Source organism: Gigantopelta aegis, chromosome 4 (assembly GCF_016097555.1).
Source record: "Gigantopelta aegis isolate Gae_Host chromosome 4, Gae_host_genome, whole genome shotgun sequence".
In the NCBI taxonomy this organism is placed as follows: Eukaryota; Metazoa; Mollusca; class Gastropoda; order Neomphalida; family Peltospiridae; genus Gigantopelta; species Gigantopelta aegis.
In genome coordinates, this window is record NC_054702.1 from 63,986,417 (window position 1) to 64,001,077 (window position 14,661).

General features: G+C 33.4%; 1 protein-coding gene across 1 annotated transcript in view; it reads right to left on the reverse strand.

Moving 5' to 3' along the window:
- LOC121370910 (chromatin-remodeling ATPase INO80-like) overlaps positions 1 to 14,228 on the reverse strand; it is a 71,965-nt gene extending 57,737 nt beyond the window's left edge. Inside the window, exons 1-5 of the mRNA XM_041496443.1 lie at positions 14,069 to 14,228; positions 4,784 to 4,940; positions 4,237 to 4,337; positions 2,753 to 2,820; positions 2,156 to 2,287 (exon numbers count right to left, since the gene is read on the reverse strand). Coding sequence (XP_041352377.1) covers positions 2,156 to 2,287; positions 2,753 to 2,820; positions 4,237 to 4,337; positions 4,784 to 4,926 — 444 coding nt within the window. The 5' untranslated portion in view covers positions 4,927 to 4,940; positions 14,069 to 14,228. The remainder of the gene's footprint in view (positions 1 to 2,155; positions 2,288 to 2,752; positions 2,821 to 4,236; positions 4,338 to 4,783; positions 4,941 to 14,068) is intronic.
- Positions 14,229 to 14,661: the final 433 nt, after the last annotated feature.

The window sequence follows — 14,661 nt, forward strand, 5'->3', positions numbered from 1 at the left end:
ATGCACGTTGAGTAGTTCTCGAATGATCCCATTATTCAATCGTAAATAATAATGAAGTAACATACCGCTGGTCGGTAAATGTTATATTTGACCGGATCAACTTTATTAAGTTTCAATATCTATAATACGCAATCTAATATCTCCCAGCAGAACTATTACATTGTAACAGTGTTCAAACTCGCACGTGCTGTTCATCATATGGGTACGGCCATTACTTCAAAGGGAGTGAGTAGCACATTTAAATTAAAGGTGGGGGTTTTTTCACTTAATTTACAACTACTGTAGTAACATTTTTTGTAGTTTTTTTAATTACAAAAACCATACCAAAAATCATTAAAAAAAATTTTATAATAATAAAATATTTGAAAAAAAAGTACGAAACATATATACACACCTTTTTACAAAATAAGATCGTCTGCTTAAAATAGCACAGAAAATAATAGTGCAGGTGCACATTAAGTCAATACTTTACTTTCTACGTCCGTTCGGACTATGTAAATAGCAGATTGGACATGTTGCGATAGATCCCAAATATGTGTTAATGCAAATGGATGAAGTAAAACAAAAAGTTGTATTCTTCTACCAAAACTGTATTATATCAGACAATGTAGACATTATTACTAAAAACTACGACACAACAGACTGTATCAAAACAGGATAAAACTAATTTGCATATCCAGGTCAGACTTGTTCGTCACATGTTCGTAATCGATCGGAAAAACCAAAATGAAACTTGTTCGACGTCAGGTTTTCTTTTTTTAAATATACAATTAGCTAAATTTTAAAACATTTTCATGAGTTCAAGTATCCGCGATAAGAGCAACTTTGGGAATCTTTATTGGGAAACTGTTGGGTCGTAATTGGGAAAAGGTTTGATATTGGATTGGGAATTTACGTTAGGGGAATGGGGTCGTTCATCGGCCCCAAAATGTATGGTAGATTATACCCATCCGATAGGTACCTAAAGGGGGGTCAGTGGAGCAAAGAAAACGGCCTAAGTGATTCTCATTTAAAAAAAAAAAAAAAAAAAAAGACTGAAAAAATAATTTCCACAATTTTTTTGACGACGGACAGTTAACAGCCATGCATTATTCATCATTAGTGGTGTAATAAATTACCTTCAATTAAGAGATGAAATAAGATTTTAAAAATACAAAACTTAAAAGACAGACCTGCATTCTGAATCAGTCTCTCGTACCTATCTGAAGCCAAACTAGCCATTCACAAATTATTTAGAATGGCTGAAACAAATTATATCAGGCCAATGACATTTGACATTAATTTTTCAACATACCTGATTTTATGAAATTGATTAAAGGGACACACCCTAGTTACGTTTATTTGTTAACCATTACGGCGTTGTTTTTCACTATTAAACCCCATTTTTCACAAATAAAATTGCACTTTACTTACATTTTATTATTTAGAATACACATTTCCATTCACCTGAAGTGCTTTTTGGTAATCCTGATGTTTGTAAAACCACGAAATGCATTTTTTGCATTCTTTCACAAAACGTGTTGTCGAGAAAAAAACGTTAAGCAAGCGAGGTCCAATCTATTTTTAATGTCACAGACGTTGGTATATCACGTGACCGTTATCATTTTGGTTCGGTTTGTTTTCTCGTGCACGGTTCGCACAATCAACATCCGATTTGTTGTTGTGCATTTGTGAGATTTTTCTTCACAGTTCGTGAACATTTTCAGTAACAATAAAGTTCAGACAAGTAAGTGTCTCAATACAAAACGTTACAAACCCTTAAAACCAATAATTTTGCTAAGTCTTACGATATCTGGAGAGGGGATACAACCAGGACAGAACTGTTGGAACATGTCCAGGAAAGGTGAAACGAACGCACCTCAAGTCTGTGAAATTTGTCGTGACATAGGCATTGTTGTGCGTCTACCGGTGACATCAGAATACTAACTTTCAAAATTATTTCAAGCAATTGGGACATGGAGATTCCCATGGTATTTATCGATATAAAACCTGCTTTTTCACTCCATTTGATAAAAACGTGATCTAAGTGTGTTACAGGTTTGTAGATTAACCAAATTATAATTTATTTTCGCTGGATGGAACTAGGGTGTGCGGCTTTAATGCAAAATCCTTGAGAATGTGCGCCCTAGATCAGAGCACAAAAAGTGTAACTTACAACAGGATCTTGGTAGAAGTGTTTCTGATGTTTTCTCTGGAACTCATGAACCTGTAACATCATCTGAAAATCATCGTTAGTGATGGGTTTGTCTTCATCTTCATCCGATGAACTGTCACTCAGCAAAATATTCTATACAACAAAAACGAACCAAATTAATAATTACAGTTATAAAACACAACCTTTTGGCAAAGGTTTTGTATGTTAAATATTAATTTATAATATTATTGATTAATTCCAAATCCTGATATTTCAAACATGGGCATAACCTCAAAACAGTTAACATTAAAAGTAATTCACATAATTTATCTTTAGGTTGTTTATGGAAAACTTTGGATTATATAACTAACATCTACATTAATATATTGCATAAAACTGGCATATTTAAAAACAAGTGTTAAAAACTGCAACAACTGTCTTTGTTATTAAGACAAAACAGAAAGGCATCATGCTCTTTGGAAAACGAAATCCTTAAAATTAACAAATGATTAATTATACAAACAACTATTGTCTATATATATTCAGTACTGTGCCTCATATGAACTTCTGGGTTAAGTAAATGATAGATGTACATCACAAATGGTCCACACTACTTACCTTTAGCCATTTACGACTTCTCTTCACTCTGCTGAAGTTAAATAGACGCGTTTTGTCTGCTTTTCTTTCTGAAAATATAATTTCAGCATGATGAATTGAACTATGATGGCTAGACAACTTAAGTAGAAGAAATATATTGCATAAAATGGATTCACTTAATACTTGTCACTGTGATTTAGGCTATGGAATATAATATGTAATATTTTTTAAAGGATTATCAGTTAAAACAAGCATTTTTAGAGTACTGCTAAAGCAATACATGTTCCCTACTTGATCAAACATTATCTCCTACATTCAAGGGTCAAACATTTGTGAAAAGTGGGTAAATTGCCATGAAAGTTAAACGTGACCAGTAACAGTACATGATAAAGCTATATATACAAAATATCACTTCAGTATTTTCAGGTATTGCAAAACAAGTCTGAAAAAAAAAATGTGCATCTTCTAAGTTCAAGGGCCATCATAACTGGGTAAATTGTTATGAAAGTTAAACTTCATTTGTAACAGTATAGGATAAAGCTATGGACAAAATTTCAGTTCAATATCTCAAGGCCTAAGTTCAAGGGCCATAACTCTAGGGGACTAATAAAGTTAACTACTAGACAAAAGTATGCTTTCAATTAAAATAACTGGGGAGAATAATTAACATATATTTATATTTTTGTTTCATATTTCAGTTTTAATTTAAAGGTCAAGCACACTGTCTGGGGAGTGAATTTGATTTCAAACACCATAAGCAAATGACTTTTTTTTTCTTCTATGGCTCACTACTGCTGTTTTATTTATATCTTGACCAATGTTTTCTTTATCACCACATCTAACTGAACCGGGGCGGGACGTAGCCCAGTGGTAAAGCACTCGCTTGATGACGCGGTCAGGTGTGGGATCAATCCTCGTCGGTTGGCTCATGGGGCCATTTCTCGTTCTGGCCAGTGCACCATGACTGGTATATAAATGGCTGTGGTATGTGCTACCCTGTCTGTGGGGTAGTGCACATAAAAGATCCCTTGCTACTAATGGAAAAATGTTGCGGGTTTCCTCTAACACCATGTCGAAATTACCAATGTTTCACAAAATAGCAGATGATTAAAAATCAATGTGCTCTAGTGGTGTTGTTAAACAAAACAAACTAACTGCCTTGGGATGTGCATCAGTCTAGAACAATGGTTAATGCTTAGAGAATTGTAAGAGAAAAGTGTGACCTACCACCTCTCTACTAAGCAGTTAAAACAAGATTCTGAGGTAAATCCATGCTTGGGAAGTGAACCTAGAACCCACCAACCTTAGAAATATTAGAGGATACCTGTCCAAAAAAAACCAGTCTAGTACTAGGGTTATACACATAACAAGCATTACAGCATTGTTTAGCAGGTACAGGACCATGCCACATGATGTTTTATGGTTCTGGGGAAAGTAATGAATTATTTAAACACAAATCATGTAACTATAGAAAATTTAAGCAGCCCCAAATAATTTTTGTTTACCTGCTTTGGTAATGGTTATGCCATTGAGAATTTTGTTTCCTTCTTCATCTTTTAAACATGGCCTCAATACATCAACTTCTGTATCGGTGCTTTCAACATCACTACAACAGTTAAATGCAATATAGGAATGAACGAATGAATGAATAACGACACCCCAGCATAAAAATACACATAAGCTATTGGGTGTCACAAAAGGTAATGTAATATACATGCAAAATATTTTGTCAATGTTGTAAAAAACTAAATTGTGGAAGTTAACAACTTGACCTGTGATCTCTTTGACATGATTCATTTACTTTGAATAGATTTTTCAACTGCACATTCTTTACTACATAAATTTCAGTATAGTATATTATATATAATAAATTACTTAAAATAAAGAAAATTATTTCAAAAACTGCTTGTTTAAAGAATACAACTGTTACATTTGCATACAGTACCACTCAGGTAAAGTAATTTTGGATTCACAATTTAAAATAAAATGTATCTAATTACAAGCAGTATTTGTTGCTCAGCTTAACCTAGGGTAATACTAGATGATTCCTACCTCTCTTTAACAGGTTCAGTCAAAAGATTCTCCACATATCCTAGAAGTGGTTCTAATGCTAGTGCTCGTTCTAGTGACTGAATATGCAGTGGTCTTGCTAACTGCTGACCATAATTATGTTCCAAGCTCGTCTCTGTAGACATTGTGCATTCTTCTCCTGAAATAATGTTCAAAACAATCATCTAACAACAGCAGTATTCAGAATCTTAACACACAAAATTATGTTTATGTTCCATCTTTTAATGGACATCAATCTGAATATATATCGAGAAGTCTGCTGTGTTCAGAAGATTGACATGTCCTCAAGAGTTTGGTTTCGAGGACTGTGTCTTCTGTCCAGACTTTCTGTACAATTTCTTCTAAAAATGCTAGCAGATTTGAAGAATGTGCTTTAGGGCCACATTTATCGATCTATCTTCTTTAGATGCTTCTTTAAACAATGTCCAGTGTGAAGACAAAGATTGAAGAAGTTGTTTTTCTATCTAGATGGTTAATGCTGTCAAAGTCAGTATTGTATTTGCCATTACTCATCTTCCAATCAAATTTGAATTTTCATTTTACACGTGTTTTGGCTTCACTCTATGATATAGAAGAGTTGGGGTGTGCCAGGAGGATCTACTGCAATATTACCATGTACAGCTTTACCGGCAATAAGAAGTTATGTTTTTCTTTCCGCCGTCTAATAAGCAGTTCTGAGGGTGATTAAAAAGCAAACAAAGACGACATCGATATGAAAAACATTGAGGGGAGTGATTAATTATTGCTATCTTAATATATGTTATGAGGAACCATATTGATTCTCTATAAATTCAAATTCACTTTCAAAAATCTTTATTATTTTTCAGATATCTTGAAATCTTTAGTAAAATATATTAAAACTTTGATCGGTTCACCAAAACGAATGCCAGTGAATGTCAGACTGACAATATATCCGGTTCAATTACATAAAAGATGAGTCGTATTACACTGTCAAAATCATCACACCAGTTGTCATTCCGTTCATGCAGGAGCATATAGGCATTTTGTTTCAACAGGACAATGTACACCACCATTCAGCCAGACTAACGACTGGACTTATTCAGAGAAACAATATTGAGGCACTAAACTGGCTTGCAAGATCGCCCGACTTGTTCCATATTGTGCAGGTATGGGATTTGTTGTGTCATATGGTGCGAGAGAACCATGCACATATTCACAACGTCCACAACCTCAAACATGCTTTAACTCGTGAATGGATCTCTATCACTATTCCAGAGATCCACCATCTTATTAGGAGCATGAGTCAACATTTTACCGCTGTCAACATGCAATACCCAATGTGCTCAGACATGTTACTGACAATTTTCAAATTTTCATGTATGGACCCCCAAGCACCATTTAACGACGTGACAATCACACATTTCATTTTGTATTGAAAATCTCCTGTTACTTATACTGACAAATGATGCCTCAATTAAATCCAACGTCTGATTTTATTTTGTAAGTCACAAGTATTCTTTTATTTAAGCACATTTACCAAATTGCTAAACTTTTTTGGCTAAGTATATATACCACAAGACTGTGTAGCGGTCGAGTGGTATGTTCTTGCGCAAAATAAACAAGTTTAATAAATAGGATGCGAAAACAACATACATGAAGTTCTGTATTTATTACATGGGGCTACTAACTTTTTACAAAAACATTTTTTAATTTAACGACATAACTACACTTTCTTAAATCTATGATCAATCCTCCTTTCATGGATTTACATAACATTAAGAATCATACCCTGCGGCAATCTTGTGTAATGTTTCAAATACGATGTGACGTAATTTGTAAATCAGACATGACAAGTAACAAAAAGGTGCGAACTCCAGTAAACATAAAAAGAGAATTCCACATATATACAAGTTTCGGTCCAGATCGCACATGTGTGTCATACAACATAAATTTATAGCACTGTTTGAAAATGTGTTTATCACTATAGTAAGATTGAATAGGTATGTAATAAAAGGTTGAACAAACTTTTTAGTTTTTTAAATAGCTTTGCTAATTTTTATTTAAATTTTTTAATGTAAATATTCATTAAATATTTATAAATTAATTATGCCTATACATAGTGTGGTTATAATCATATTTTTAAATTAAAACTTTTTATAGCCCTTATTTACCTCTATATATAGCAAAATTATTTTAGAGACATCAATCTCTAGTATGAAGATATAAACATATAAGTGCAGACGACATTTTGCTATATATTTTAGGCTTGACTGCCATAAATTAAGAAAACTACAAGTGTATTTTGGCCTATTTTGGTGCATGTGTAAACACAAAATAATTTTAAAAGTAAAATGAAACAATTTTTTTAACATATTTAAAATTTCTTGGCTGCTTGACTATGTCTGCACTTCTAAATGTGAGACTGGTAACGTAAACAGTAGAGTTGGGTATTTGAACAATATGCATATTGAAAGGACATAAACACGGTGTCTTTAGCCATGCTCCATTTATTGTGTGTTACGTCATCATCAGAATAGTTGAGTGAATGTTACATAGGGTCTCACACCAGTAATAATAAGAGTACATATAGTCCGGTCTCAGACCAGGTTTCACTAATGACATTTAGGTGGTGTTATCCAACATACTCTACAGGTACCATGAAAAAAAATGTACCATGGCATACCATAGATTTTTTTTTTTAACACTGCAGTATGTACTATGGTATACCACATTAGTAGTGACATCATACTAATCATTGCAATTCAGTGATACAATAATTTCTGAACATACAATGTCATTTATGTATCTTTGAACTTAGAGGCCAAATATGCTTTGTTGCAAGCTTACAGCAATTAAGATTAACTTCCGAGAATTAACAGTTCTGTAAGTGTTAGGCCTACAGTGCGCTGCACGAAGGTTGCCATACAAAAACACTATGCGTATAGTATTAATATTAAATCTTAAAACTACCAAAAATATTTATAATGGTGCTTGAACCAGAAATAGAACTTTTGAAGGTTATTATAAAAAAATTGCTAATTCCGTTTCAGTTACTAAATTCTGTGATTCCGTGAGTTTTTCCGTGATCGCGGAAAACCATCCTCTCTAATTTAGTATCAACAATGCAACATGTCTAAAACAGTATTTCATATTATTTGATCACATTTTCTAGCTTTACTATTGAAGCAGACTATTGAATAGTAGACTGGTAGAGCGGACATGAGGTGAGGTGGATCAATCATACAAAACTGGTTGAAAGTATGTTTGGTTACTTAAAATCAAGATTAAAAAACTTTTGCAATGTTTTTTTCACCAAACCGAAAATTCTTTTGCCAGTGTTTTATATTTTTCACAATTTGCAACTTTGGCGAACAACGGCGCAAGCCCGCAAATGTCCAATTTTTCATGTGTCACTAACTTGTCATACCGGCCTCAGTGGCGTCGTAGTTAGGCCATCGGTCTACAGGCTGGTAGGTATTGGGTTCGGATCCCAGTTAAGGCATGGGATTTTTAATTCAGATATCGACTCCAACCCTGAGTGAGTGCTCCGCAAGGCTCAGTGGGTAGGTGTAAACCACTTGCACCGACCAGTGATCCATAACTAGGTGGGCATGGAGATCACAATAGTTATATAGAAATTGCATATTCATGACCCATTTGCTTGTGAATTTGGTCATTCTACCCCTCTCCTAAAGGTGGGGCACAAATAGGGGAAATTAAGCCAATTATCGTGTCCAGGAATACCATACAAATATCACTTTTGTGAATTTCGTTAATGTCGTGTCCCCCCCCCCCCCCCCCCCCCCAGGTAGGAGACAAATTCATTAAACCATCTATCATATAGACAAATGCATTTAAACTATTATGTTTTCAGAAATACTAGACCATTTCCAACCAAATTTATTTGGTAGTTGCTCTCCCATGAAAAACCCAAAACCATGAATTTGGTCATTTTAATCCCCTAGGAAAATGGGTTCTCCACACTCCACGTGTTTGGTAGTTGTGGTCAGCAATTTACTCAGGTGAACGTTTAGATCTATTTTGTATCATGCATAAGTGTTTAACACTGGATACACATTATGTATACGGTACATATTGAATTTTAATTAGGGCTCATATATTGATGTTTGTTTCTTTGGGTTTAAAACATTTTTTAGATGAATGGACATTTTTCTTTTCTTTTTTACAATTGTGACGTGTGAAGCACTATGGCAAGTATCTTGTGTCACAATAAATTACGGAAATGCATAAAATCCTTTTTACTATTTCTATTATTCTAATATCAGTGTCCAGGGTTTCTGCCAGAGGGTATGAAGGGTAAAATTATATACCCTAAAATCTTGGGAATTAATGGATACGTTTTAATCATTTTTAGAATGATTATAGTAAGATAGCTGCTGCTTAAAGTGTGTACATGAAATACAGTGTCCAATTTAAAAAGATTCCAAACCCCATAACCACCTAGTTGCGGCAGTTATGATGTGGAGTTTTAAAGTACCCTCAAATTATTGATTACTGGTGTCCTTACTTTTGACCGTATGACCCAAAAGTTGCATGCACACAGCAAATAGTTTCCAGTTTTACATACCTTACCATGGTAACCAATTGTTTGCATTGGTTACCACGGTAACAGTTTCGATCTGGGTACCATGATAACATATAGTTTTGAACCGGATACCATGGTAACAGAATTAATAAGCTTCATATATCTTTCCTACAGGCATAGTACAATTATGTCACTATACATTGTTTTTTCTCAGTCCTTGAAAATGATATTTTTTTTTTTTTTTTTTTTTTTTTTGTATTGGTTACCGTGGTAACAGAATTAACAATTTTCACCCATCTCTTGTAAACAGCTGGGAGCTTATTATTACATCATTATACAGTGATTTGTATTCAAATAAATTCATTTAAAACATTTCATATGGGAAACGGTTCCTCTTTTTGCACTGGTTACCATGGCAACAGAATTAATTATGTTCATTTGAAAATGACAGGAAGTGAAAGGGCATATACCTTTTTTTAAATCGTGTGTCATTTGACAAAGATATATAAAGTAATAGAGATAGTATACATATTTTTAGTGTCTAGGTAATGTTGGACACAATTTCCACAAGTTACAAAAATGCGTTGATGGTAGTATGTGCATTTGACCCCATTATTCAAAAACAAAATTGGCTATCTACTTAATTCTTTTTCTAAATCGAGTAGTATGGTTAATAGATCACACCATAGACTTAAATTAAAACCAAAATATTAGTTTTAAATTAAAGTTTTCATAATTATTAATAAAAAATGGTATACTGAAAGTTGCAGGTGTTGCCATGGTAACATAAATAATATAACTGACTATAAAATGTTAGCGTTATGTAGGTGGATATTCTTAGTATATATGTGTATAATTTCATGCTGAAATGTCAACTGATTTTAATAATATTACCAGAAATTACCAGTATAATAGTTAATGTTGAAAATTATGTTCATAATTTACAAAAAAATGTGTTGATAGCCAAATGCGCATCTGACCCTATTTTTCAGAAAAACCGCGGTTGTCGACTTAATTATTATTTCTTTACATCAAGCAGTATGGTTAATAAATCACAGCATAGACTTAAATGGAAAAATATATATTAGTTTTTAATTAAAGTTTTCATAATTATTAATGAAAATATGGTATATTGAAATTTGCAGGTGTTGCCATGGTAACATAAATAATATAACTGACTATAAAATGTTAGCGTTACGTAGGTGGATATTCTTAGTATATATGAGTGTAATTTCATGCTGAAATAATATTACTAAAAATGTATAATAGATAATGTTGGACATTATCTTCATAATTTACAAAAAAAACATTGATGACAGTATGTGCATTGCACCCTATTATTCTGAAAAAATGGCAGTCTACTTAATTTTTTCTTTAAATCAATCACTATGCTTAATAAATCACAGCATACACTTAAATTAAAAGAAAAAATAGTAGTGTTTTATTCATGTTTTCTTGATTATTAATGAAAAAATTGTATATTGAAATTTGCAGCTGTTGCCATGGTAACATAAATAAAATTACCCTCTACAAAATGCTATCCTTACGTAGGTGGATCATTATGGTATATATGGGTGTAATTTCATGTTAAAATGTCCATGGATTTTAATAAAATTACTAGAAATGTAGAACAGGTGAAAATTCTTTAAATTTAGCAAAAAGAATGCGGCAGGATAAGGGTTAACATTTGACATTTACTTTTTAAATAATTTCTTGAAATTATGTATTTTGTTTTATGACATTGATCATTTATTTCTGGTTAATTTCCATAAAGTTATCATGCACAGAAATTCTTGAAGTATACTAGTACAGTACAAAACATACCGGTACGTAACACAACTGAAAAAAATACTGGTATTTCGGTATACCAGTAATACCACACCCCTCTAGTAAACAGACATTAAGAGGTATAATACAGGCCTCAGAATTGAACATTTGTATAAGCTGTTTATAGAGTTACACCAAAATAAATTCTGGAAACCCATTTAATTTTTATGTAGCCAAGTCATGAACTAGTAAACATGTACTTGCGCAAATGACACACGAACGAAACTATTGCTCTAGCAAATTTCAGAAGCCTGCATTACTTTAAAAAATTGGGAGAATTCCAAATGGCGAGACTTAAAGAGACTGAGACTCTACGATGCGAGTATATAATGTAACAAATAGTTATGCAATCCATTCCTGTTACATGTTCGTTAATGTCCTTCTCTGTACCCTTGTTATGCACATGTAGCCTATTTGGTATTTGTGAAAACTTACTTTTTATTGGTGAAAAAAGAACAGATGTAAATTACTTATCAATAGGTTTTTCATTTTGGACATAGTTCTGTTAAAAGTGTTGTTTCTTCATGTGTTGATAAATGTGATGTCCTTGATTCACCGGTGCTTGCCAGAGGTCTTATTTACCAAGTTCAACCGAGGGCGAGATTTTATTTGCTTATTATTCAAGCACCACATAGGCGTATGGGCTGCCATTTTTGTAGAAGGGCAGGCTGGTTTTTGCCCAAATTAAATGCCAACCAAAGAAACAGCCAGCTCCTGCATCAAAATGCAAATGGCCATGCTGTGTACACGTGAAGAAGAAAGTGCAAAAAGGTCCATCTATTGGTACTTGTGCCGGAGATGGGTACATGCCAATTGTGATGATTTAAAAACTCTGTCAATGACTAAAAGTGGGTATCTGTGCACTAAAATCCGAGGGAAGAACGGGAGATTCAATTATGAAAACTTTCTTGTTCTACTCGGTGTAGCTGCAAAAAAACAATTGGGAATAACGAAGGTAAAAGACGTTGCGTGAATGATTGAAATTCTTCTTCAGGATCAAATGTTAGACATTAGGCATACTGGTAACGTTATGATAGCAACATTCACGTTGTCGATGGTTATTCACAACGCGTGCCAGAATCGTGTGGGGTAGACTCACAGCCAAGATGATTCAGATGAATGTAAGCAGCAATGGGAACTGTCTCTTTAATGCGGCATCAGTAGCAGTTGAAGGAAATAAAAGTTTGGCAGCAGAACTCAGTGTTCGGACCTGTGTCAAATTACTAAAGAACAATGGACATTACGAAAAGCCTAGTCAAATCCACAGATTTGAACTTGTATCAACAGTTATACAGGATATTTGCAAAGCTGCTGCATGTGATGTCATTTTTTTCCATAATAACTATGTCAGTCTTAAAGAGAGACATAGTTTCCATTTATCCAGAGATGAACGGCATGGAAGATAACTGTATTCCGGTATCTTCTAGGTACTGGAAAATGGGTTGTATTCGATATGAGTTTTCGGACATGAATATAAATTTAAATTTTTCAAATTTTTTCATATCCTACTGGAAGTTGAACTGAAAAGTGGCATCTATTCGAACTTTCTCTGTCATAAACTTAATTAATTAACTTTTTTATATGTTATAGGCAGTTGAACTGAAGAACAGCTTGTATTCAATACAAGTAAAGGGTGTGTGGCAGGCGATAAAACTGCAGCCTCAAGAGAGTGAGATTCTGATTATTCGTCGGGACTTTTATAAGAAAGTCCGAGTTCAAAACACAAGTTTCCCGTATTGAACAAATACCAAATGGATTCGAGAAGAATTGTCAAGACATAGCGTTGATAGAGTATATTGGCACGTATCCACAAGAAACATCAACACATGGCAATTCAAAGAAAGGATGTGGCAATGAATACTAAGAAGCAGAGCTGCAACAATGGACTGTGCAAAGGAGATTCCGAAATCAGCAGCTATCGCGAAAAAAACAGGATAAAAGAAATGATCTAGAAGTGTGCAAGCTGTAGGCACCAACAAAAAATGACAAACATTGAACTGAACCAACAGTTTAACAGAAACAACAGACAATCCCTACAATTAAAATTGAAACATACTTATTAATAATTATGCTGACTTTTGTGCAAAAAGTTCACATTTTTATTTTTAATTCATCTTTTGAGTTCTAGAATAATAATGCTATTAATAATACAAATTTCTCCGTCTGGCCTGTACATTAATATTGTTATTTGTTTGTTTTTATCTGTTTGCTGGCACCAATTTGTTTAGTAATATGCAATAAATTGAATTGATTTGTTAAATAAATTAAACAAATTTCGATTGTAACTGGTGTTTATTTGTCCTTATTGATTAGCTTGGTAGTTATATACTTGCGCTTGGTAGTTATATACATGCACTGGGAAGTTTTATACTTGCGCTCGATAGTTCTACACTTGCTCTCGGTAATTGTTCTTGGTTGCTCTCGGTAGTTCTCAGTAAATAGTACGACCTGTGCTTGCGAGTCTTGAAAAAACAAATGTGTGGTGACTATTTTAATATTAGGCTACTCCACAATTCATTAAAAAAAAAAAAAAAAATCATTTTTGCTTCACATTAAAAAAGTTTGTATTAGTACTTTTATTGGATATGTTGGGGTTTTTCCCTTTTATCGGCCTAACATTATTACAAGCCTGAGAAACACGTGCTATACAGTTTTGAAATAACTAGCCTACCAAATATTTGGATGTTTGGTTAACCTTAGGAATAGGGGTTTTATATTGAGACATAAAATATTACATCACATGAGTCATAATACGTAATATTACGCCACATAATAAACAGAAACATCGGTGGGTATCTACAAACTCGACGCCTTTTCATTTCAATTTAGCATGAACTTTCTACTTGTTTTAATATTTGGAACGATATAACTCGACTGAAGCGATAGCAGACGAAAAATATTCGAGGACGATGTAAAAGCAACATCTTTCATACCTCAAAAAAGATTTTTCGAATACAAAGTCTAATAACATCCGGATCAAAGCCCTGCATACGCCAGATACCAAAATGGCGATTTCTGAGCACTGCGGCAACTATCGGGCTATGGCTGGTTGCCGCAAATAAAACCATGACTTCCCTCTCGCTACGCTGGGGGTCTCCCGCCATTATTCGGTCACATCTCGATACCAAATACAAAAGATCATTTTATTAAAATACACCACTATCATTTTAATGCATATATTATTTGCATTTATTTTTTAAAATAGCTTAATGCAAAGCACATTAAATAGGGATGAAGTATCATTTTAATAGAAAAAAATACATTTGAAACGTTACATTTTGAGAGTAAAAACTATTTTTAAAATCACGGAAATGATCGGAACATCACGAGTGATTGATAGTTAAAATTTTACATAATATGTTTCTACTTATATTTATTGCTGATATATTTATATTTTATGAATGCGTAATTGCTATAACTAAATTTGTAATACTAGTATTAATTACATGTATTCCATACATAGCTTCGTAGAATTAAAAATAGATTGTTATTGCGTAGTGGGTTTTTGGTTATTTGTGTTCGTGTT